Source organism: Prunus avium, chromosome 8, assembly GCF_965620075.1.
Source record: "Prunus avium chromosome 8, drPruAviu1.hap1.1, whole genome shotgun sequence".
In the NCBI taxonomy this organism is placed as follows: Eukaryota; Viridiplantae; Streptophyta; class Magnoliopsida; order Rosales; family Rosaceae; genus Prunus; species Prunus avium.
The window spans coordinates 28,307,978-28,333,696 of record NC_142291.1 but is presented as its reverse complement, the minus strand read 5'-3'; the positions used below and the strand labels follow the sequence as shown (position 1 = coordinate 28,333,696).

At 36.1% G+C, this 25,719-nt stretch overlaps 3 protein-coding genes across 6 annotated transcripts; 1 reads left to right on the top strand and 2 right to left on the bottom strand.

Moving 5' to 3' along the window:
- Nucleotides 1-10,916: 10,916 nt before the first annotated feature.
- On the top strand, nt 10,917-13,354 carry LOC110770190 (putative polyol transporter 1). The gene is made up of 3 exons (XM_021974278.2): nt 10,917-11,239; nt 11,359-11,705; nt 12,138-13,354. The coding sequence occupies exons 1-3, from the start codon at nt 11,086-11,088 to the stop codon at nt 13,212-13,214; spliced, it is 1,578 nt and encodes a 525-aa protein (XP_021829970.1). The 5' UTR covers nt 10,917-11,085; the 3' UTR covers nt 13,215-13,354.
- A 2,901-nt stretch (nt 13,355-16,255) lies between these two features.
- Nucleotides 16,256-21,187, bottom strand: LEW1 (Undecaprenyl pyrophosphate synthetase family protein). Of its 3 annotated transcripts, none has more exons than XM_088245283.1 (10): nt 21,034-21,186; nt 20,828-20,931; nt 20,058-20,335; nt 19,895-19,940; nt 18,086-18,356; nt 17,911-17,972; nt 17,312-17,501; nt 17,120-17,216; nt 16,689-16,771; nt 16,256-16,435 (listed from the first exon to the last, which is right to left on the bottom strand). In XM_088245283.1, exons 4-10 carry the CDS (start codon nt 19,937-19,939, stop codon nt 16,428-16,430), a joined length of 756 nt encoding a protein of 251 aa, XP_088101409.1. In that variant the 5' UTR covers nt 19,940; nt 20,058-20,335; nt 20,828-20,931; nt 21,034-21,186; the 3' UTR covers nt 16,256-16,427. The 3 variants fall into 3 exon arrangements, with proteins under 3 accessions (XP_088101409.1, XP_088101410.1, XP_088101411.1); XM_088245284.1 differs by having other exon boundaries at nt 20,058-20,311; XM_088245285.1 differs by lacking the exon at nt 16,256-16,435 and having other exon boundaries at nt 16,681-16,771; nt 21,034-21,187.
- Nucleotides 21,188-22,711: 1,524 nt separating this feature from the next.
- Nucleotides 22,712-25,337, bottom strand: MED32 (mediator of RNA polymerase II transcription subunit-like protein). 2 transcript variants are annotated; one of them, XM_021973996.2, is made up of 3 exons: nt 24,935-25,337; nt 23,952-24,434; nt 22,712-23,119 (listed from the first exon to the last, which is right to left on the bottom strand). In XM_021973996.2, the coding sequence occupies exon 2, from the start codon at nt 24,384-24,386 to the stop codon at nt 23,952-23,954; it is 435 nt and encodes a 144-aa protein (XP_021829688.1). In that variant the 5' UTR covers nt 24,387-24,434; nt 24,935-25,337; the 3' UTR covers nt 22,712-23,119. The 2 variants fall into 2 exon arrangements, with proteins under 2 accessions (XP_021829688.1, XP_021829680.1); XM_021973988.2 differs by having other exon boundaries at nt 23,952-24,403; nt 24,935-25,327.
- Between the last annotated feature and the right edge of the window lie 382 nt (nt 25,338-25,719).

The following is a 25,719-nucleotide window of genomic DNA, read 5'->3' as shown; positions in this document are numbered from 1 at the left end:
AAATTCAGTATATGTTTTTCCAATCTGTAGTTTGGCTAAAGTATAATGAATACAACTTTAGTTATGGTTGTATTGGTGGACTTGACTTTTCAGAGGTTAATTAAGTTGGTAACCCATAAATCAGATTTAGCTGCTTATTATTATCTGGAAGAGTTATGATTTGGCCAAATTCATGCCCCTACTCAACATAGTGATAAGGTAGATTTGAAAAAAGCTACCAAAAAAGAAACTCCAAACAAATGAACTTTGTAAGATTCCAATGCTTCAAGATACATAAAAGAAGAAGGCAGCCAAGGATAAGGAGAAGTTCTTGCAGGTTCCCTAGTCAAGATCTTTCATCACATGCATTATTGGTGCAATACGGTCCACAGAGAGAATGAGAGAGTCCAAGTTGTGAACCACTAGGAGTTGAAAAATATTAGAGCATTCTGGACTGTGTGTACCCACAACGTTCTAATTTGGAAATTAGTTTGGAAGGGCACATCAATTTGAGAATAGAAATTGAAAAAAGAATCTATTGCAAGACAAATGTGAGGTGGTGAAAAAAGAATCTATCAGTTTCAAGCAAATGGCTATCAACTCATTGTAGTGATTTGGCGCTTGGGTGGCACATATTGTTATTAGCCAGTTTCCTAATTGTGGAGGAGCGTGAGTTTGAAAAAAGGTTATACAAATACCTGTCTGAAAGGAACACCTGTTAGAAAACAAGGTTTTGATTTTAATATAGATGTGATGTATGCGACCTTTCCTAGATTTAGTTGTAGCAAAAAGATATGCAGATTTTTGCTTTATAAATTTGGATGGAAAACAAGGATTTTGATTTGAACATAGAGATGTGATGGTAAAAATATATGCAGTTTGCCTTGCCCACTTCATTTTCTTTCACTTCAGTTCTGGTATTGTAAAACCAAGTTGCATGCACATGAGGGTAAAGATATATATGCAGTTGAGCCACCGAGGGTTCTGCTTCGTTGAATCAAATACTTGTTTAACATTGATAGTTTTCTAATGATTTCTGGTGGTGATCCATCTTTATCTTAGATAAACTAGTTTATTGGTTGGTTTTGTTGTAACCCATTAATTCAACAGATTCAACCTGCTATGCAAATCTTGCGGGTCAATGTGGAATCTCCCTTGAAGAATTAAATGGATCGTTCATATTAATAATAGGATTTTACAGATGTATATATAGAGAATCTCACCAATACCATTATTTATTAATATCATAGTGTGAAGAAAAACCCTAGCCGCAAAAAGAAAGAGAATAAAAAACTGAGAGAAAGCTTTAGATTGGGCCCCCCGATCTCTTCGGATTTTCGGTGTTCTTCGGCTTTCGATGAACTTATGTCAATCTACTCTTTTTTTGGGTTTTGAGAGAGATAACTTCTATAATCTAAGGGATAGTTAATTCAAAACGGAGAAATCCTAATACCCGACAATGCAAGAATGATATTTGTAATGAGTTCGATACTTAATAACGATACTATAATAACGTATGTAATTTTATTGTGAACGTATATTATCCTATTATAAAGACCGAAATTACAGTATCTTATGTTTCCTATAGAGAACTTAACCTGTGACCTAAGTAAAATCTAGTTTTTGTTATTGTTGCCCAAATTATTGATACGAGTTCAATGTCTTACAAGATTAAAAGAACAGAACCTCTGACCTTATATGTCTCGTTATCAGTCTCTTTTGTACCTCTCATTATATGTCTTGCCACTGAATTCATTGAACAAAACAAAATAAATTTCAACTTGCCAAATGCAACTTGATATAAAAAATAGATTCTTGGATTTTGATAGATCACGCCGTCTTTGTTGACCCAAGAAAATAGGGAAGGCAAATACAAGAAAATTAATCCAGGAAGTTCCCATCCACTTTTGTTTTTTTTCTTTCTAACTGACTTGCTTGACTTATATATTAATATAAAAATAAAAAATAATTAAATTCATGATGAACTCCGGATTATGTCACACGTACACATGGAATATGGACACGCAGTTATGTTGTCGACCAGCATAGAGGAAAAAAAAATCAATTTGGTTTTGTTTGAAAATTTTGGTGGAATATATTAAGTTTATCACCGAGAATTAAGGAAAACAATATTTGTGTGAAGACAAATAAAGAATATTTGTGTGAAGATAATATATTAAAATAGCATACACAATGCATTGTCCTATTCTTATTTGTGGTCCTCAAAGTTAATTTACATACTCAAAATTAGTCCTTATCAAATTTCGTCATTACGACTTACGTTTTACGACTTAGTTTGGGTTTAAATTTTGACATTTTTGAGACACAATATTAAAAGGATGTTAAAGTTCCATCCTATTGAACAATTTTATGGCATTTGCCGGCTCTCAATACTAAACTGTGACCTTCTTTATGTTTTTTTTTTTTTCCTTTCTTTTTAGGAGTCTAGGTTTTTTTTTTTTAATTTAACCAACATATTTCAGGGTTTATGGGAGATAAAATATTATTATTTATTGCTCTTTTAAATGCAAAGACAAAAGGGTGCGAGGTATGTTGTCACACAAAGCCAATTTGCATCAATAATCTTTGGCTTCTTTGAGACTAAGGATAAGGGGCAACTGAAAATTAACAAAAACAAATAAAGATAACCTATTTGGATGCATTTACCAAAATAAAAACAAAACAAAAAAACCTATTTCGATGCATATAAATTATAATTTTCAGAACACACATTAACTAATACTTAGCTGCCCACGCTCTCCAAGATTATAATGTTATTTATAATCCATCAATTAATCAATAACATAAAACAATAGTCCAGGAATGGACATTCAATTGTTTATATAATCCATCTTGTATGCTTTGCTTAGATCATGATTCGTTTGGTTTGAAGAATCTTCTGATTTTATACCAGTTTATTAATTCGGGATTATATTGATTTGTAGTTTTCAATAAAATTAAACTTTCTAAAATTAAAATAAAAAACTTCGTATGTTGGTAGCTAATATCACATCGAGTACGGGAGGGCGAAAGAACAAAATCAAAAACGAACACGTACGTAGATAGGCCTCATCATTTGGCCTGCGGGCTCATGGGCCTACGGGGGCCCACCTGGCCCATCGAAAAAAAAGCTCGGCCCGGCCCATTATGGGTTTTAAGAGGGCCCGGCCCACTTGGGCTTGGGCTAGGTTTGGGCTTGGGTGTTTGAAGCCCGGCCCGACCCATAGACTCGGCCCGATTAAGCCCATGAAAGTCTGGCCCGGCCCGACCACAAAAGCCCGGCCCGTTAGGCCCGCATACATATATAATTATATATAAATAAGGGTTTAGGATTAGGATTATATCACTTGAATGTCAAATCCCCCTCTTTCATTTTTGTGTGGGTGTGTGTTACTTGTTTGAAAAATCGTGTTTGTTTCCATTGAATTCTACTCATTCCTAGTTTATAATTGGATGATTAGCACATTAATTTGTGTCATTTATTAATACAACAATTATATATATATATATAATAAGACAAACAACATATCATGTCACTAAACATAATCATACAACCAAATATAATCATACTTTTCTTTAACACATCACCAAACATTTGCATATTTATTCACACCATTCTTATAAATAAAAATATATTTTTTTTATACTTATTATTTTTTAGGCCCATTTCAGCCTGACCCGTTAGGCTTAGCCCGGCCCGGCCCGATGGGTTTTTTCAAGCCCGGCCCATGAGAGGGGCTTGGGCTTCGAATTTTCTAAAAAAGCCCGGTCGGCCCGGCCCGATATTTTCTCTCTCCTCTTTAAAGCCCAGCCCGACTCGGCCCAAGCCCATTAAATTTGGGCCGGGCTAACCCCACCCGGCCCATTAACGAGCCCTATACGTAAACATTAGTTTATCTCATGTACAAATAAAACAACTATAAATCCTTTGTATAAAAATTTTATAAAATGAATTAGGTTAAAGAAAAAATCTTTTGACAACATATTTACCGAAACGATGTCTAAGTGGAAGATATTTTGGTAAATTTTAAAAACAATGTCTAAGCGGAGAAATAACTGAATTCGCAGAGGCGATGAGAAGAAGACAAAGGGACAAAGAGTATTAGTTTTTGCAGCAGGTTAGGGAGGAGAGGAGGAGCCCGACCAGAAAAAAGAGATAGAGAAGGGGAGACAAAGAGAAGGAAGCTTTGTTAGTCATGGAGAGGAGAGGGGGTCGTCTCCGGCAAGTTGGGGTGGCTGACGGGATTGGATGGGTCGAAGTTTTTGTGGCTGTTGTTGGGTCTTTTGATTTCCTTCTTTTTCTTCTTTTGATCTTCTTCAATTATTAATTACTAGCTTCCGCGCCTGCGAGAGGCTTTTTTTAAAAAAAAAATAAATTTATTTAGAATTAAAAAAGATAATGGGTAGTTGTGTTCCATAAAAATAGGATTCATTATTTGATTTTTCTTTTAATTTTGATTTTTTTAAATATGAAAAGTGTGAATTTACCATATTATATGAAAAGTGTGAATTTACCATATTATCCTCATTTAATTAATAATTTCAATTCTTAATGTTTGCATTAACCAAGGGCATTTTCTGGTATTTTGAATGTTTCACCATTCTCTGCCTTTTGCTTTATATTATTAATTATTATTGTTTTTAATTTTATTAAAGTCTAACACAGCTATGTTTGGGTTAAGTGAAAAGACACATGTCAAAAAGTTAGATAGGAGACAAGGAGTGGACGCACAAAATAGGGACAGAAGATCTCAACTTGTTAGGTTAGGGTTAAGTGAAAAGACACATGTCAAAAAGTTAGATAGGAGGCAGGGAGTGGACAGACAAAATAGGGACAAAAGATTTGGACTCCTCAAAACATCACCCTTAACGTAAAACAAAACAAAACAAAAAACTAGAAAATTCATAAACTTTTACTGCCTTAAGTCTAATTGCCACAAAATTCCAAAAAATAAAAGAACAAATTGAATCTCAGATTTATAAGGATTGTTGAACCATATCGCATAATAATGAGTCTTTTAAACATCTTTAAGGGATTGTTCAACTTGCCTCTCTCTCTCTCTCTCTCTCTCTCTCTCTCTCTCTATAAGATTGAGAAATAGAAATAAAAGAAATTTAAAAAATGAAGAAAATGAAGAAGAAACAAAGAAATGGGTTTGCGGGTTAGCAGGTTATGTAGGTATTTTAGCGGCTTGGCGAGTTACATAGGTATTTTAGCAGCTTGGCAAGTTGACCCATTTAATAAACGGGTTATATCGGTATTTTAGCGAGTTGGTGGGTTGACCCAAAACCCACTCGTTTATAAATGAGTCAATGGCGGTTTGACCTGAAAATGATCCACAAATTTAATTATGCCGGTTGATCAGATAATTTTCCATGTGGGTTTCGAATTGTGTATCGGGTCATGTTAGAACTTACCACCCCTAGCTAGAATACCATATAAATGAAGTCACATTTCCCAAGAAATTCATGAGAAAGCATGTGGTAGGTAGGAAGAACTAAAATAACGATGGTATCAGAAATATCGGTAGTCCAAAAACACGGAAATATCGATAAAAATTTAATAAAAACCACGGAAATTGTAAGAAAAACTTAGAAATTTTTATTGAAACTTTGGAGGATGTTTATTTAGTCAATTATCCCTTAATTTATCACAAAAAATTAGAACAAAATGCATTGCATGATGGGTTTAACTTATTTAAGTTGATTATAGAGCGAGCTGACAAACATTGTGAGTGTAGAAAATATATAGTAATTAATGAAAGAAGATTAAACACACCATAATCATTTATATATAATGATTTACTACAATATTTTACATTTTATACATTGAATGGTAAGATACATGAGTGACTTAGTACCACATAAAGTTCCCCTTTGCGTATTATCACAAAAACATAAGCAACATGATGGTTAAGGTGTTGGAGGAGTGAAATGGTAGGGGTTTGAATCCCCTTTGCGTGTGTGCATTGTGTATTTTTTTTCCTTTTTTCCATTACATCGATATTTTCGATATTTTCGATATTTTCGATATTTTCGATATTATAGCGATATTTTGACAAAATATTGCTGAAGTGTAAGCAAAATTATCGACATCGATATTATCGATATTTATACGATATGTATATGGATACGTTCCGAAATATCAGTGACTCGAAAAAACGATCATATCCTCGATATTTGGTCGATATTATCAATATTTTAGAGAAAGGACGCAAAACAAACACATCTTATCATCTAGACACTAAAAGCATGCTTTTACTATGGTGAACCTAAACCACTGCAAAAGTGAAACCAAAGGTTGAGAAATATCAACCTCATGCTTCATGAAAATGATTGGAACCAACTCCACTTAATATGAGAGTTTGGGTGGTCATTGTGCTTCTTTGGTGTGGGCTCGATTCATCCAACTTTGTCGGAGGACTGGGGAATGAGGAAAGGGGGGGGGGGGGGGGGGTTGGGGGGGGGTGGTGGTTTCATGGAGAGGTGGGGTTGGTTTGTCATTTATCATGGGCTTTTTGGGGTACAATTTATTGTGCATTTCTTTGTTTTATTCATTGTAGTACAGATACTTGGGTTGAGTGACAAAAGCCCTATATCATAGTTCTAGATGGAAAAAGTCTCCCCCATGGAATTTCACAATTAATTAAATTTAGTATATGTTTTTACTTCTATCTTCATGTAGTAACTAAAAAAATATGACAAGTTAATTAGGTGCTTGAAAATATTTCAACTTATGCGCAACAATAACAGTATACAATTACAATTAGGGATGGCAAAAATCCCCGCGGGGGCTGGTCCCCGACCCTAACGGGAGGAGATTTCGGGGCCAAATGGGTATCGGGTACGGGGATCCCCGAACTTGAAAAATCCCCGACGGGTATGGGGAGGGGATGGTATTGGCGTCCCCATCCCCGAACCGACTCGAAAATATATATGTTTTTATTTAAATAAATAAATATATAATTATAATATTTATGTTTAACCCTAAGTTAACCTCCCTCTCCTAATTCTTCCTAATCTTCTATGGAATTTCATATTGATATGATTTTGAATAGTTGAGTTGAACTTTATAGTTAATTTGGATGTGTTGAATGAAAATTTAATATGAAACTTAATGTTAAAATATATGATAAATATTTTTTATGCAAAAAAAATCGGGGATTCAGGGCGGGTATGGGGGATAGTCCCCCGACGGAACGAGGATGGGGATTCCCCGAAACCTATTAAACGGGGATAGGTTCGGAAACGGGGATGGTATTGTCATACCCAGCCCCTACCCGACCCGTTGCCATCCCTAATTACAATATACCAAGACATGAGATAAAACCTATTAGAGATATTCAAAACGCATCTTGAACAAACATCGTCATTATAAAATAAAATAAAATAAAACCCTTAAGTTGCAAAAAGATGTTTCTAAATATATTTAATAAGTTGAATGTTTAACCTCAATGCATTTACTTAGTTGAACGTTTAAACATTTAAGCCTTAACATTTCCCCCTCTTTCTATTGTAAGCCTCTTTTTAAATGATTATGTTAGGATGATCATTGCTAGGCTTGTCCAAGTGTAGTTTTTTTTTTCTCCTTGTTTTTCTTGGACTTCGGCTCTCCTTGTAACCAAAAAACAAAGGCCTCGAATCAAGAGAATATTCACATATCTTCTTTTATTTCTTCACATCTCATGCACACAAAACTTGAAAGAGTATTGCTAAACGAACCCTAAAATTGATTGAGTACACCCTATGATCTAAGTACACCTTAATATTTAAATTAAAATATATAATTAACTAAGTACATGATATTTAACTACCAAATATACCCCTGATACACCCTAATACACTATCACACAACACCTAACCCATTCAAGAGTCCAATTTTACTATTACCAAATGTCATGTGCCCGACATGTTTCCCTTCAATTTTTTGGACATGTGGCAAACCACTTACCCAACCAACCCCGTCCTTTCTCCTCCGACTTAAGCCCTCTCGCATCCCACCCAACCCCACCACCACCGCCCTTCTCTCTCTCTCTCTCTCTCTCTCTCTCTCTCTCTCTCTCTCTCTCTCTCTCTCTCTCTCTCTTCCAAATTATCTTATTTGCTCTAAAAGTAATTCACAATTCAATATATCTTTTTTGGTCATTTTATATTAGGGTAAATTAGTAATTCAATAAATTGTTTGCTAGTAAGGTGTACTAAGTTAATTTTAGGGTCCGTTTAGCATCACTCAACTTGAAATCATGTAGATTTCCATACCTTCACTAAATAGAGTCTAGAAACAATACAAACTTTGGCCATGTTTGGCATGACTGGATAGGATTGGGTTAAATAGTACTTGAAATCCATGTTTGGTAAGGGAGATGATTAGCTTAAATGAGATTGTATAACGGGTAAAAAAACATTCGACTCGCTTGTCTAATACAACGAGCCCGAAATGTAGTTCGCAAAATAGTGAGGGTGCTATTTTGAACACACGAGTCCTGCTAGATTCCACCACCACCATCAAACACGCGAGCCCGACCACCACCACCACGAGTCCACGACCGTCTTACCACCATCATCAAACTCATAACCAGCCACCACATACCCACTTTTGGGTTGATGGTTTGATTGGATATGCCCCCAGTCTGGTTGAGTGAGCAACCATCATCATCCCAGGCCGCACCCCAACTTTAAGAGAGCCAGACCCACTTATGGGTATGGGCATGTGGTGGCTGCAAAAAAAATTCAAAACGAAATCTTAAATAGTGCGGCCTGAAGAGAGAGTGAAAAATAGGGAAGGAAGAAGAAAAGAGAAAGGAAAGAATATGAAGAAAGAAAGAAAAAGAAATAGGGAAGGCACAAGAAAAGAGGAAGAAATAAATAAATAAAAAGAAACATGCCAGGGAAGGAAAGGAAGGAAAAAAAAAAAGGCAGAGTAGTGAAGAGGAATAAAGAAAAAGAAAAAAAAAGAGATAAGTTTTAGCCTTTAAAACATATTAGAATTTTCTTTATTTTCTTTTTTTTTTTTTTGGACGAAATTATTTTTCTTTATTTTCTTTATATTTATTTTTAGGTCAAAACCTTTAATTAAAATTTAATATTAGAATTTTATTTGTTTTCTTTTTATTTATTTTTAGGTCAAAATCCTTAATTAAAATTAAATATTAAAATAATTATTTTTTAGTCCAACACAACACCAAACATAAGTCTTCACTATTTTTACAATTCAGCTTCTTAGTCCGACGCAATACCAAATGTAGGTCAATACTTAATCCAGCTTAGGCCAATCCGAGCTAATCCAAGACAGTCCAGTCCATAACAGTCCGTCATACCAAACGACCCCTTCAAGGATTAATTCCTAATACATTACCACCATACCACATACCCAAAATCTGAGATTTTCTCAATAATCATCTCCATGTCCAATGCAAGTTTTCGCATCTCAAATACCTCAATATCAATCTATAAGAGCATCCACAATGGGCTTCCTAAACCACCTCCTTAGACAAATTTTAGGGAGGAATTGGAAAAATACAACTCCGACCATGCTCCCTATCCACCTCCTAATATAGGAAGACCTCTATGAGCTCCTAAATCTGAGGATAGAGAAATGACTCCTTGTGGCTCCTATAATTTAATGCTGCTTTATTTAATAAGTATTTCAAACCTTCAATTAATGCTAATTATTTTTTAGATTATTTTTTAGTGCTGCTATTTCCACCCCCCAGTCCTATTTTCCCACCCACCTTATCTTCCCACCCACCATGTAATTTGAAAAAACATAATCCTATTTTTACACCCACCATTATTCCTAAAATACCCTTTAATTATTAATTCAAGCAAATTCTCCTTACTTTCATTCAAAGCAAACTTCAAACCTTCAACCCCTGTCAATCAAAATGCGTGGGATCCTCTGTAAAGTATTATTAAAAATTAAAAAATAAAGAAAATCGCTCTCAATGTTCATCGTCTCTCCACCGAACGAAAACAATAACGGAGAGAAATGCCAGAATTAGAAAGAAGATGAAGAGAAAACTGAGCAAATGGAACAGAAAGCCTGTGCCCTTGGGTTCAGAAACTGAGGAGAAATCTTATGGAATTGGATTGGACCCAGTTGGAAATTTTGAAGCTTTATTGGAATTTTGATTTGGGTTTGGTCAGGATGAGGGAGAGAGGGAGGGGTTGGGATTTGACAAGGATGAAGGAGAATAGGTGTTTTTTTTTTTTAATCTAAAAAGTCCTTAAAAGTCATTTTACAAATGAATAAATTTGTTTTTAAATTTTGAAGATAAGGTGGGTGGGGAAATAGGACAGGTGGGTGGAAATAGCAATACTCTTATTTTTTAATAGAGATTGACCAATTAAAAGAGACTTATAGCATTTATAACTCCCTAAACTAGACACTATGATTGGAGTTTAAATTTTATAGAGAGCTCCTTAAATAACTTTTATATGGTTCTAGCTAAAATTTAACTGAAAAATAGAGAGCATGATTGTGGATGCTCTAAGATAAGCCCAAAATCCCCTTGTGTTCAATATTCAGAAATCATTGTAATAAATCAAATGAAATATATATAATTCAAGACTGCAGAAGCCTTGTGAACTTATCAACTTATACAGAAGATCACAACGATTAAGAGATAGGTTCTCATTTAAGGGATTTAGATAAGACCCCAACTATAGAATTCTTACCTAATCTACTATAATACATATCCAAGTCTAAGAAGGGAACAGTATTATTTCTCTCAAAAGAACAATTTCTATTAGGTATTATTCAAAGAAATTAATTAGGAGCGTAATAACTCTTACCATCAGCTTGGATACACGTTAACCTCTCGAGAACGTTTACCATTTGAGTCCCGCATTTATTTGAATTTATTTTTGGATAAATCCTTATCGTCCATATCCAATCCAGAATTTGTATCCCAATAGAAGACCAACCCCGGCATACGGATAAATCCCTTTACAATAATTAATACTACTTGAAGAAAGAGTTTGCTTATATATTGAATGAATTATATTCTCTTCTATTCCTCACTCTATATCTTTCTCTCCCTGTCGCTGCTCACTCTCTGATACTTCTCTCTCTCTCTCTCTCTCTCTCTCTCTCTCTAGATCGAGATGGCTGACCGGACAGCTGAAGACAAGGCCATCTCCGGCCAACCCAAGAACACACTAATTGCAGACTTTGATCCGCCACAGAAACCCAAGAGAAACAACTTCGCCATTGCCTGCTCCATTTTGGCTTGCATGACATCAATTTTACTGGGCTATGGTAATTATCCTATTAGCACTCGAAATCGTTTTCTCTTACTTTTTTTAATCTTAATTCTGCAAGAAAAGAATTGTTGGTTTTGGAGTGTATGAACTGAGTGTGGTCACTTTTGTTTACAGATATTGGTGTGATGAGTGGGGCGAACCTCTTCATCCAAGAGGACCTCAAAATCGACGACGTCAAGATTCAAATACTTACCGGCACATTGAACATCTACTCTCTCATCGGCTCGGGCTTGGCCGGCAGAACCTCCGATTGGATCGGGCGCCGGTACACCGTCGTCCTCTCCGGAGCCATCTTCTTCGTCGGAGCTATCCTCATGGGCGTCGCCCCGAACTACGCCTTCCTTATGTTCGGCCGGTTCGTCGCTGGAATCGGTGTTGGCTACGGTCTCATGATCTCTCCGGTCTACACCGCCGAGATCTCTCCGACTTTGTCCCGTGGCTTCCTCACATCTTTCCCTGAGGTTTGTTTTCTTTCCTTATTTGTTTATTTACCTTTGTTTTTTTTTTTTTTTTTTTGAGCCCAAAACAATACTAAGCAGGTTTCATGTGAAACAAAAGTAGGAAGTGTTTGTTTCCTCACTAGTGATATCATCACATTACACAACCTGGGAAGCACTTTTGGAGACATCATGTGAAACAGCTTTTGATACCTGTGATGATGTTTATCCAGTTCTCCCCACCATATCCCCTTTGTTTGATTTTGATTTTGTACTTTTGAATTGGATGTGGATGTGGATGTGGTTGGAAACAACTTTTGACAACGTAAGATTTATTAAAGAGATGAGGTGAACCGGTTGTATGAGTTTTTTTGGCAAGTGTTTTATGACTTTCTGTGGTTTATAGGTGTGGAATTTATACTAATTTATTTGATTTATTTGGATAAATATGTACAGGTTTTCGTCAATCTTGGCATATTATTGGGGTACGTCTCCAACTACGCCTTCTCCAAGCTCCGACCTCACCTCGCTTGGAGGTTCATGCTCGGCATCGGCGCCCTTCCCGCCATTATTCTCGCCGTCGGCGTCTTAGCCATGCCAGAGTCGCCGCGTTGGCTCGTCATGCAGGGGCGACTTGGGGACGCCAAGCGCGTCCTCAACAAAACCTCTGCCTCCAAGGAAGAGGCTCAGTTGAGGCTAGACGACATCAAAGAAGCCGCAGGCATCGCCAAAGACCTTGACGACGACGTTGTTCCGGTCGCGAAGAAAAGCCGTGGTGAAGGCGTATGGAAAGACTTAATCTTGCACCCAACGCCAGCCGTTCGCCACATTTTGATCGCAGCCCTCGGCATCCACTTCTTCGAACAAGCTTCGGGCATAGACTCTGTCGTCCTGTACAGCCCCAGGATCTTCCAGAAGGCGGGGATCAAATCTAAAGACCACTTGCTCCTTGTAACCATGGCAGTTGGATTTGTCAAGACCATTGCCATCTTGGTCGCCACGTTTTTCCTTGATCGGTTTGGGCGGCGCCGGTTGCTTTTGACCAGCGTGGCTGGGATGGTATTTTCGCTCGTGTGCCTCGCGGTGGGCCTCACGATCATCAATGATCACCGCGACAAGGTCCCGTGGGCCATCGCATTGTGCATCACCATGGTGTTATTCAACGTTGCGTTCTTCTCGATTGGGTTGGGGCCCATAACATGGGTTTATAGCTCTGAGATCTTCCCGCTGAAGCTACGCGCGCAAGGAGTTAGTATGGGAGTGGCCGTTAACAGGTTGACAAGTGGCGCCATATCCATGTCTTTTCTCTCACTATCCAAGGCCATTACGATTGGTGGGGCCTTCTTTCTCTACGCGGGGATTGCTGCGGTGAGTTGGGTCTTCTTTTACACGATGCTCCCCGAAACCAGGGGAAGAACCATTGAACACATGGAGGTGCTGTTTGGTAAATATCACAGGTGGAGAGAAGCGAAAGCCGTGCTCGAGAAGAGCAAGCAAGGCGATGGTGACGAAAACAAAAGTCAAATCAAATAGGATTTACAGTCCAGTCCACTAGGGTTTACTATGGATTTTTATTATTACTAGTAGGATTTAAATACTCTTCTTTTTATTTTAGTATAAATGTTTTCTATGTAATGGAGAAAATAAAATTTATATATTTTTATTCGAAAGGATTTTCTAATGTGTTTTTCCCTTGTAATAATTTTTTTTTTGTTCTTTTAAAAGCAATAGAGGAATCACACTCTTTCTCTATTGGAAAAGTGGACTTCTTTATTCTCAATAATAGCTCAACTAGGACCTATAACAATAATTGATATTGCCACCCAACCATCATTTGTGTTATTGGGAAAAAAAATTACATATATATACCTTATCTTCTGTTTTTTTTTTTTAATGATAGGCGATAAAAATTATTGACATGAAACAACTAGTACAACAAGTTTGAATTCTTATTAAGGGCCAAGGACAGTTCCTTAATCATGAATTACAATCGTTATACAATACATCGGAAATAAAATAAAATCAGGATTTTCAGTACGACGAATATGAGTAATACCTTACCGAGTGACCTAGAAAGCATCACTTTCAAACCCGTTTCCATCGCCAATATTGTACATGTTCTTGCAGTCAAAACCTCCACTTATGTCACAGAGAATATATTATCCATTTTAACCCCACAACCCGCCACAAAACTTGTGGCGCAGAGAATGTATTGTCCATTTTAATCCCACAACCCACCACAAATTTGCCGCTGGAGTCTTACAACCAGACCAACGCCACCCTCTCTGTGGTCCCTGGCTTCCAAGCACCATCCGCATTGGTTTTGAGAGTATTAACATGAGGTGTTGGCTGCCACTTTTGTTCTGCTTGACTATGCCCACCACGAGACCCCAAGAAATTATTAACCCGCAAAAAATCCTGTAGCCACAAAGATGCACTCAAGCTGACTTGGTCAGGCTTAATCCTCCTATAGCCATCCATTACGTGTTTCCCAAATTGCCCAGCCCACCACGAGAAAATTTCCCAAGTCATGATTACTGAGTGAGTGAATTTGCACATAGAAGTACCCAATCCTTGCGTGAATGAGCTTCTTTGTTCCATTCCACCTGCGGTTGCTTGATATCGAACTACGCCAATCAAGTCACGGAGGTTATGGATTGTAGATTCGGTTGGGGCCCCACATAAAAGGCACTCCTCGTCTATGGTTCCCCTTACCTTTTTTTTTTTTTGCCAACAGTTTGGAAGTTTTATTAATTCAAGTCAACAATAACATCAAGAGCTAAAACACTATGGAGCCAGACTGGTTCCCCTTACCATTAGTTGATCTTTTGTTTCTGTTGAGGTCATCACATCCTCTATTGAAAATTATTAGGGTGAACTACATAAAAGTAACCAAATTTTAAGGGTCGTGCTAAATTGATAGAACGATGTAAGTAACGGATTAACTAGTTTGTATATTTTTCGTGCGTTCAAATACATACGTACACAATTTTAAAGCTTTGGTACTAATTTGAAACGACCCCCAAAAGTTGGTTAATCCAAATTATTAGTAATGCTACACTTATCACATTTTTATCCCACATTTACATACCACCTTATGAGATGGACATCACATCGATAAAAAGATGGTAAGGTTTTCTTTTTTGGTTAGAAGATTGTGACGTTAAACTACCGGTCATGTTAATAGATAACCATGTAATAGCTTGTGAGAATGGTTTCATTTTTGGTAGGAAGAAGATTGTGATAGGTAACTACCATTAATGTTATTTTAAGTAATACACCTTTTCTTGCTTGGGAAAAAAAAAAACACAAATATGTATATGCCTTATAACATCTCTTTTTTAGTTTTAATATATAACCATGTAAAAGATTGTGAAATTAATTTCTTTTTTCTTAATAATAAGGTGTTCCTTTTCTTGTAAAAAAAGGGGCATTTAGATTTAGGTGCCTCGTATTCATATTTCTTAGACTAAAGATATATGTATTTTAGAATTTTGATTCAACGCTCCCTTACAATTGTATTGCCATATATATTTTTGGCATGTTTACTAACCCGTAATTGGATTAGGATGAATTGAACTGAGGATGAAATGAATTGAGGAGGAGTTGGATTGAGGAGAATTAGATTCTAGATTCCTATTGAAGTTGTTTACTAAACCATATGAATTGAGGAGAGTTAGATTCTGGATTCTTATTGAAGTTGTTTATTACATCATATGAAATTGGAATAGGAGTGGTACTCATTACTAAAATGTCCTTGTTGTTGGGTTAAAGTAGATGGCAAATTTGGAATTTTAAAATTGTACGAGGATATAATAGGTAAAAAAGATGAATTCATAATGAGTTAGTTCTCTGTGAATTAAAATATCATCTCCCACCCAAAAATTGAATTCCTCTAAAATCAGGAATTCAATTCCTAATTTTGTGTGTACTCCACTTACTTTTTAATTTTTTTAATATGAAGTAAACACAGAAATTCTTCTTAAGTGGAATTCAATTCCTCACACCATTTAACTAGCCCTATTTTTACTAACAAATTACACCATTTGCCGTTGAATTTAATGAACCAATACTCTTTTCCCTAAACTCTGGCACGAAAGGCCATAGCTTTTTATTGATGAGGAAATATTAAATAATGAAACAAGTACAAAAACCAAGCTATGTCACCTATAATTATATCTACACCTATAATTTAATTACTAACAAATAAATAAGTAATACGAATAATCTCTCAAAATCTAGACACCCTGCATTTGAAATTACCAATCAGTCCAAATATCCCCTTGGTTCACAGAATTCAAGAACAGAATTAATTAGAGGATTATAGATTTGCTGTTGACTATGAATAATTAATGACAATTGACATGAATGCCATGCGTATCATCTAGATTTGTGGTGGGCACCGACGCCCCAACTACCGCAAGAAATAATAAAAGTTGAAAATGAACATGTTCAGATTAACATGTTTCGACTCTTCTTCGTCTATGAAAATGAAATGTTGCCTTTAATTTCCCACTTTCGTGTTTTTTTGGTTATCCTTGCCATTTAATTGAAAATCAATAAGAGATGTGCAGTTGGGTGAAGATTACTGGTTATAACTTATAACATAATGGATGTCTTGTACATGAGCAAGATTATTGTTTACGTAATAATTAGGGTAAAAGGAAGATGATAAGCAGGCTTGGACTTTGAGAACTCTCTGTAGAAGCCATCATTTATCCAAGCTATGAACTTCCAATTGCTATATCATTTACCTGTTGGAACAAGAACAATAAATAATATTCAAACCAAATTCTAAAAATCTTCAGTTTCTATGGTTCGGTTCGATGATGAAAATTAAAACCATACAACTATTTTAAATGAAAATGGTTACCAAGTTATACAAATACAATAAACAGTTTTAAGCACACCATTGCAAACTTGTTAGGGATCTTATGAAATCACTAATTTAGTCTCAAACTATTACAAGAGATGACAATTAGACAAATGAAAAGGAACATCACTTACCATAGTTCTGGCGCACAGTGGTGAACCCGTAGATGGCTTTAATTAGGGAACCATATCTCATAGACTTCAATTCTCCCATATGTCTGTAAAGCAAAATATGGGACACAATCAGTTCAGAAACAAAATGGGTACAAACACAATACATCAAGGAGAAGCTTCTGTTGCACAAAAGTTCCCAGAAAATGTACTGCAGAAAAACAAATCTGCATGAGACAAAGGAGATAAATGTATACACACACAAACACATGTATATGTATGTATTATACACAAATCAGCTGGCTCAAAACTCTGGCCTATTTTTATGGTTAGATTGGTTACTCCATCTTTCCCTGCACCATGGCTTTGTGGTTTAAGTTTCACTAGACATCAAGTAGACATATATAGGAATATATGCAGCTAACTGCATCACACATCTGTCGAAGAACACTCACACAATCTCAGTATATCGAATTCTCCATGCAGGGAAACCAAGGTGGCATCTTGCAGGTCCGTAAACCAATAGGAGGTCAGGGTCTGGCCCTCTACAACCTGAAAGCATATTACCATAAACACCCGTAAGGTCAAATTGAATTGTGCAGGTAACCATTATTGTAGACAATTGAGCATCTGACAGTAAAACATACTAATAGCTTTTAGTGCCTCATCCATGTTAGGTTCTGTAAAGATTTTCTCTTCATGATCTCCAACTGATTTGGCCAACTCCAAATACTTCACAAAAAGTAAGTTAGCTGCTTTGGTTACAGCTTCTTTTCCATCAGAAAATGAAGAAAATTCCAGAGCCATGTGGTTTTGATCGACTAAATCTTCATAAGCCTGCACAGCATGGATGTTAAGTTGGGTATACACTTTGGCATCATCAATAATGCATAACTGTCCATTGTGAAAGGCACAAATCATTTATCAGATCTATATAATTAAAGAAAAAAGTACTACTTTGCATAAACTTACCCCTCACTTGCCCTACGTCGGTAATCTAGTGGTGGACTACCAATGTATGCTTTATATAGGAGTCATATTAAAAATATAAAACAAAAATTAAAGGCAATTGCTTGGTATTGGCATCAAAAGAAAACTCTGTTGGTCTCAACACAATCCTGAATTCTAGATACACGAAGATTGATCGTGACAGCCTGAACTGCTTCCCAGTATGCTAATTAGTTAATTTACGGTGGAGAATTGTAGAACCAGAAAGTAACTTTACTGTAGGGACAGAAGACAACACCTTAAATTCTCTTGCGTTTTTCAGTTTATTCAAGATGGCTTCTTTTGATTTCTTCAACACTCCTGGACATCAGAAAAGTCAAATAATTACACAAGATTTAAATACATATGTTACATTGTTGCATACCAATAGTAGAAAGCGTCTGACATCAATCAGGATGGCAAACCACCATTACCTTCTGTATCGTAGAGGCACACACGCTTCACACCAATAGCTTCTAGCCACTGCAGCAGCTCAATTACTTTTGATGTTTGGTAAGCTTCTTCACTTTCTATCACAATTGCCAGGTACCGTAGCTTGCCCAAATTAAGGGCTTTGAAGCTCTTGAGTACTCCACCAGAAATAAGATAGCTTTGAAGCACATAAGCTACACCCAATAGAAAGTACCATATGCTGACAAAAAGGTGTAGAATATGCCATAGCAGCAGAAGCCCGAGATTGCCAATCTGCAGCAGCCACAACCCAGGATCAACATTGGCTTTAATATCAAAGTAAGTAGCATACGAAATGAATGAATATCAATCAGCCATAATCATCCAAATACATGACTTTTCTGATATTGCAATAAATGGCCCAATAATTCACAATCCATTACCCTCTCAAAAAGCTTGCAATCTTTTCAGGCTCATAATTTATCTTAAAAGTTTATTACCTACATTAAAACTCATTTCCGATTACATGAACAAAGAAACAACATCAATTACACAAAGCCATCATCCAAAGAATAAAGCTTCAAAGAAGCCTTCTTTGCACTACTTTATTCTTTTGTTAAATTATTTGGTGAGGTAGAAAACAAACTCAAGGTTTCCTACTTTCCGCATGCCAATTTTAAAGAACAACCTCGCTATAATGTACAGATCAAATTCAATCATATTCTTTTACTTCATTATGCCATATGAAGGTGCTTCAACTATGTAGAAGACAATAAGAAATAGGCCCTTTCTTATATGGACTACAACAAATATCTGAATTTAAAATAAAACACAAAGTTGAACTAATTAGTAGGTCAATAAGCACATTTAAAAGCTTGTCAATACCATTTTTTATGATCACACCAATCTTTTAGAGTGACTATTCTATTGTCTGCCTACATGACCATTTTTAGTTAGATTGATTATGCTTCCAAAATAAATTGAAACATATAGACTAATTTCTCTTTTGTGGGCTAAAATCATCTAGAGCAAAGCCTCAACCTCCAACCAGGAAACACCAATCTAATTACAATGTAAAAGAAGTAAACTTCTAACGGGTAATTTGCGCTGGAAATTAAAGAGCACAAGATATGTATCAGTCCCTAAGTTGCACCAATACGGATACAGGTACTCCGATACGATATGATATGCCGATACAGAAAATCTCCAAAAAATAGGATACAGGTACGGCACCAATACTGCAATTAAAATAATATAAATATATAAATTATAAAAATATAAACATATATATGTAAAATTAGCATTTTGGGCCTTTTCTTCTGGTTCATTATGTTTTTCTCGGCCATATATGACTTGTTTCAGTTATTGGGCTGGTCCCAAATGAATGAATCAGACTTAAAATTGTATAAAATAATTTTTTTTAACATAGGCCACCTAACATGCAACTAAAACGGTGCGTATTGTAATTAGGGCACCTAACATCATCTTCTTCACTAATTAGCCGCCTCTTCTTCGCACAGCAACTGAAGATTCGCAAGTAAGTTCTTTTTGTTCTTCATTCTTCCTTCTTCCTCCTTCTTCTTTTTCGGTTGCCGTCAAAATTACCCCTTGACGTATCGGGACCGTATCGCGAGCGTATCATGACCGTATCGATGGAGTATCGGAGCCGTATCTTAAAGTCAACATCCCCATATCAGTGCCGTATCGTATCGGGGCCGTATCTGATACGGGCATACCCCCAATTTTTGGCGTATCGGTGCAACAGAGGTTCAGTCCAAAGCAAAAGATACCCACTACGCAAATATCACAGAAGAAGAAACTTATGCACTTACTTGAGCAAAGGAAGCCCTCGGCATATCAATCCTCAAATCCATCATTCTGAAAAAAGAAAAAAAAATCGATTGAAACCCAACAATTCAATAACCCAAATATTAAAAGGGTAGCAATAAATTTAATCAGAGAGTCAAGAAATCATCAGAAACTAATCTCACTTACCAAAAAGAAATTGGCGAATATTGGAGTGAGAGAAACAGAGCAGCAAAGCCAAACCACCAGTCTCTCTGTGTATGAACTAACTCTTTCCCTGTTTTTGCCCAAGCTTCATCCAATATATAAAAGCTGAAGTGAGCCTTAAACTAACCCTTGAACATAAATTGTGTACTGGATTCGAGCAACGATTTGTGGTTTCTGGGTTGTGATGTATATTTGCGATTTGTCTTCTTTCACACTTGTACTTGTGCTTCTGGTCGCTGCAATTGAGTTCACGTAAATTCCTGCTTTTTTCCGGTTCAGGTTAATTGTGCTTCAGAGCATTTCGAAAGATAAAATTTTAAAATAAAATGGATTTAATTATATAATAAATATCTGCTTGAGAAGAGACAGAGTGAGAGGGAATTCTCATGTTTGGGACAAAGAAGAACGCACACTATTCGCAGATGGAATGTCGAGACAAAAGAGAGAACGTATAAACGTGGAGAGTTTCCAACCCAAAAAAAACGTGGAGAGCAAACCATACGACATCGTTTTGAGTACCAGCTACATGGCACACTGATCGTGTTTGCCGGGTCGTGTCAACCCGTTAAGAAAAGTGGGCTTAAAATATCAAACACGAACACGACAAAACAAATACCAGCTACTAGCTAAGAATATAAAAAATTAAAGAAAAAGGAAAAAACTGGAAAAAAAACAAAACAAAACAAATTTTAAAAATAAAAAAGTATCTCGTCGAGCAGCAAAGAAGAAGAAGAAAGCTGGAGTCACCGAACCTGGTGGTTGGTGCTGCGCGCGGTGTTCCTTCTCGAAGAGGGTTAGGTTGGGTTGGATTCTTCTTTCTTCTTCCTCTTCTTCCTTTTTCTTCTTTCTTTTCTTTCTGCCCGATAAACCAAAGTATCAATCGCCTTGTTCTCTTCACAGCATAAAGTTCAATGTTCTGTTCACATAATCTACAAAATTGAGATAAATAAAATCTTACAGTACAAGGAAGAAAGACCAATGATGCTGTTCGCCCAAAAATATGAAAGACCAATGATGGAGTCTCAGAGAAAGGACGGCACATGTACTGCCTCTTTAATTATAGAGCGAGGATTATTTTATTGGTTTGGTTAAGTGATTGTCTTCAGAGAGTGACTTGGTTTTATTGGTTGGAAGAGGGTCCTATTTGGTTAAGGGCCTGTGAGTGCTTTTGGAAATGCCAAAAGCGATTTTTGACAATTAAAAACGTTTCTAATAGCGTTTGACAGAAAAGTTTAGAAGTGTTTTTGGGTCTTAGAAGTGCTTCATGAAGAAGCACCTACTATGTGCTTCTTGGAGAAGCACTTGCTCTGTGCTTCTTCGAGAAGCCCTTCCAACTTCCAAGTGCTTTTTTAGGAAACACTTTGATTTTTTATGAAAATTCAAGATATTTATAATAAAAGCACTTTTGTTAGAAGCGCTTATGAGCAGAAATACTTCCTAGAGAAGCAGCCCCAAACGAGCCCTAAGTGATTGTCTTGAGAGAGTGACTTTGTTGTAACCAACACTTCGTCTTAATAAAACTCTGACCTTTTGATTATATATATATTGTTAATTGGGTCAACGGATAAGCGTTGAGTTATTATTATTATGCTAGCAACTTTTTCTCTAACCTTCTCTTCTGTATATTTTCCCTTCTTCTCACAACGTGTGTTAATTTTCTTACACTTAAAACAATGTCATTAATGCATCACACAAGCTTTTTTTTTTGTAACTATTTTATCACCTTGTTAAAAAATTAAATAAGAAAAAACGTCTGTTTATTTGAGAAAAAAAAATGTATGTTTTTCTTTTCAAGAGAGAACGTTTTTTTTTTTTTTTAAACACAAAAGAATTTAGACCACTATTGATTGATATTTAACCATGCTCGAAGGATGATTCTTTTGCACTAAACAGTCAAACTTGTCTAAGGCGGAAGCTGCACATGTGATGTTTACATAGCCATTGTCAATGACCAATAGAAACAAAGAGAAAATAGGAGTTTCATTTCTCTACAGAGAAAAAAAAAGACGTCTTTTTTTAACAAAAAAAAAACGTTATTTATTTAATTTTTTTAACAAGGTTGTTGTAAAAAAAAATTATAAAAAGGCTAGCTTATTGTAAATTAAAACAAAAAAGTTAATACATTAATAAGGGTAAACTTGAAAAACAAAAAGTAGCTTGTATGATGCATTAATGACATTGTTTTAAATGTAACGAAATTAACACATGTCATAAAGAGAAGGGAGAATGTCCAAAAGAGAAGGTTGCTGGCATTCCACTTTGTACAATTCAAGTGCTAGTCTAGGGGTCATGGATTCAAGTACTCCATAAAATGTAGGCTCTTACAAGCCCCCTGGAAGGTGTTTTCTTTTCCAAGACATATGCATATGAACAAACAAATCCCAATGCATCTTCACAATGGGGAATTGGTGGACGTAAAGCCTCTTGCAACAAGACCGGCACCAAAGCTCCATATGTTAGACCCCTCCAAAATTGCATGATATCAATTATATAAACATTTTCCAGTGAAACTTCTGTCAAAACCTTTGATCAAAAGTTCATATATGGATAAGAATTAATCATCATTTTGGATACAATCAGCTTACTTTCCAGCATTTCTTATATAATACATTAGGCAAGAATAAATGACGGAGCAGTAAATCACAAAAAGAAAAACAACTACAAATTGACCATTAGTTTGCCTCATCAACAAAATCACTGTTCTTAGCTCTTGTCCACTTGTTCAAAGTCTGCTAGAAAAACTCAACTCTAGTTCTAACAATACATTAGGGAAGATTAACTGAAATGCGAGGGTAAATTACAAACACAAGTGTGTCTCTTCAACTAAAACCACAACTCTTTGCCCAACTGAGGTAGCTCTCCGAGAAAAACCATATCGAGAATGGAAAGCAGACAAATCTGGTCGTGGAACCTTGTATGACTGCATTCTATGCATTCCATATCACCCAAACACAGGGGTCTATCACCTTGCTTTCCTCTGTTTGATTTAATATCTAACAATCTTTTCATTGTTGATAGCCCGCACCCACAGACCTTACGATCCTCTGCCACAGCTTAAATATATCAGTTCTCCTTTACTCTAAATTGCCCAAAACCACAAAAACTGAATACAACACCTTCTCTGGAGTAGAACTCAACTAAATGTGGTAGCACATATACGGAGCTAAATAATAGCAGGTAAAGATCATGTCTTCCAGGAAAAACCACTTAATAAGAACGAACATTTTTTATAGCAAAATGTATGGCATGAATATAGGCCTTGCATTTACTTTTAACTGAGTTTTGGAAGTATTTGAATTCCCCAATCATTTTCGTATGTAAATATGACAAAGAAAAGTGATTGAATGAACAATATAAGTATACATGAGGTTTGAAATGATTAAGTTCATGATTATTTTTTTGAAAATAATTAAGTTCATGATCATAAAAATTTAAAACCAACAAATATGTGAAAATGTTCAAATTCCTGTCCTAAAACGCACACACGACACATACCTTTGATGAAAGAAATTTAAAACACACATACAACAGATTATATGTAGAAACATTAATTATGAGATTGTGTAAATATAGAAATAGATTGTCGTAGCAGCCAGCCATACATTAAAAAGTGTGGCATCTACTTGAAGTGAGTTCAAGGTATGCAAATCCGAGACACATATCTTTCAACAATCAATTTTTGTGTTTCCCCCACCTTTTCCATAAATAAGTTCATTATAAGTGCCAAAGGGGACACAACCCAAGCTCACAACAATAAGGAAATCACAACTCCCTTAAGCTGGCATTCAAAATCATTTGGAAGGGGTAGCAGAAGTTTTCTTAGCAAAAAAATGCATTTACAAAATTCTCAATAAGGGCTTAGAAGAACCTTCATACCTATTGAGCTGAATCTTCAGAGAATCTGCCATCAAAAGGAGTTGACATATGAGAATGTGCTGAACCAGCAGCAGTTCCAGAACCATTTTGAAGTTCTATGACAAGCCATCGAACAGCTTTACTCATCTGTTCCAACCGAACTGCACTAATGGGTGGAAGACCAGTTGCGGTTTGCCCAGACTTCCCAGCCACCAAGCCAGTTGCCTCATCCACCAGGCACTCGGAGCCAATCCTTTGCTTCACAGACTCCACAAACTCCTCCGCTTGATCACAAGTGACTCTGAAAAGTTCCCATTTCTGCTTAAAATTCTCAAGAGCAGCATCTGTGGCTGCTGTTTTCTGGGCGCCAGAAGTTTCCTTGGCTTCGAGCACATTAGCTGCTGCAACAACGAACTCTTGGTATGCATTGTTTAGAGAATCTACAATGTTGTCCATTTGGCGGCTCGTATTGGCTAGTGAATTTAGTGATGAAACGTTAGCAAACTGTGAACAATTGAGGGAAGGTAAAAAGTTGCATAAATGCATATAACTGAAATAAAAATCCAGGGTACCCATAGCTTTATATTCATTCAGTATGGTGAACCAACAACACAACGAACAAAAGATAATAGCTTTAATCTAATTAATTTTTTTTTTTTTTTCAATTTGAACCAGAATTTCATACTAAATCACAATTCTCTGTTACTTTAAACCTGGGTATGCATTACGTACATTAAAATAATCAAATCCGCTCGATATAGAAATTAAATTCTAGGCAAAAACATTCCACAACGGTAACATAGAAATACCAATCAGAATTCACAAAATTTCAACAACAAAAATTAAAAAGAGAAGCAAACTAAAGAAAAAGGGGGATTTTTTCAGATATTAAAACCCAGATCAATTTGGCATCGATATGCTTATGAGCTATGACAATAATTGATTCAAAGATCAAAAGAATCAAACACAAGAGCTGAAATTAAACTCATGAAATTGAAATTTACCTAATTAAAAAGGAGCCGATTCAATTATTTAGAACTGAAGCTGATACTTTTTTGCAGCTGGTTTCCGCTGTGAGATGGTCCTCTCTTTTTTCCCTTGCCCGTTTGTGGCTAATGAAAGCTACTGTAGACCAAAAAATAGGGTTAAGGGTTTTTTAGAAATTAGAATTGAAGAAGAAGAAGAGTAGAATTTAGAACGCAGAAGAAATTCAGAAAAGAAGAAGAGGGCTGGGCGGGCTGCTATGTCCAAGGCCTTCTTCCCTTTTTTAGCAACTTTTTTATACGTTTTTTCTTATCTTTTTTCCTTTGGCAATTTGGAGAATGTAAAACGAATTTCAATTGGGAGAACTCCTACGAAATAAAGTTCAAAGAACCTATAAACTATAGGGTTTTTCTTGTACTTTGCCCTAAAAAATTTTAAGGTTCTTTTTTTCAAGTCAATCTTTAATCATTTGGTTCCTGTTATGGCATTTTATCCTAAACTTTCCTAATAATATGTTACGTCTCATCATGCGATAAGCTTTAAAATGATATTTTTCATCAAATTATAACTTATCCGCCTAAAATACAAATTAAAAACTCTCGTCATTTTCTCAACAAGACTGAGTCAATGAAAAGCCGAAGCGCACCTTTAAAAACAAACTAAATGTACATGTTAATTACTTATATTGTAAGTTTTAACTCAAGTTGTAGGTTAGGCCAGTTGGCTATACGTGAATTAGGTCAGTTGGCCAAGGCAATGTGCTCACCTCCTTACACCCAAGTTTGAGTACCCTTCCCCTTATATT

Excerpts from the sequence above, each read along its gene's own strand:
- MED32 (XM_021973996.2), bottom strand. The coding sequence starts at position 24,386 with ATGGACAACATTGTAGATTCTCTAAACAATGCATACCAAGAGTTCGTT.
- LOC110770190 (XM_021974278.2), top strand. The coding sequence starts at position 11,086 with ATGGCTGACCGGACAGCTGAAGACAAGGCCATCTCCGGCCAACCCAAG. Across the intron at positions 11,240-11,358 it reads ATCAATTTTACTGGGCTATG|ATATTGGTGTGATGAGTGGG; the intron begins GTAATTATCCTA and ends TTTTGTTTACAG. Across the intron at positions 11,706-12,137 it reads TCCTCACATCTTTCCCTGAG|GTTTTCGTCAATCTTGGCAT; the intron begins GTTTGTTTTCTT and ends AAATATGTACAG.
- LEW1 (XM_088245285.1), bottom strand. The coding sequence starts at position 19,939 with ATGATGGATTTGAGGATTGATATGCCGAGGGCTTCCTTTGCTCAA. Across the intron at positions 17,502-17,910 it reads AAAACGCAAGAGAATTTAAG|GCTTATGAAGATTTAGTCGA; the intron begins GTGTTGTCTTCT and ends CATGCTGTGCAG. Across the intron at positions 17,217-17,311 it reads TGAGGCACTAAAAGCTATTA|GTTGTAGAGGGCCAGACCCT; the intron begins GTATGTTTTACT and ends ATATGCTTTCAG.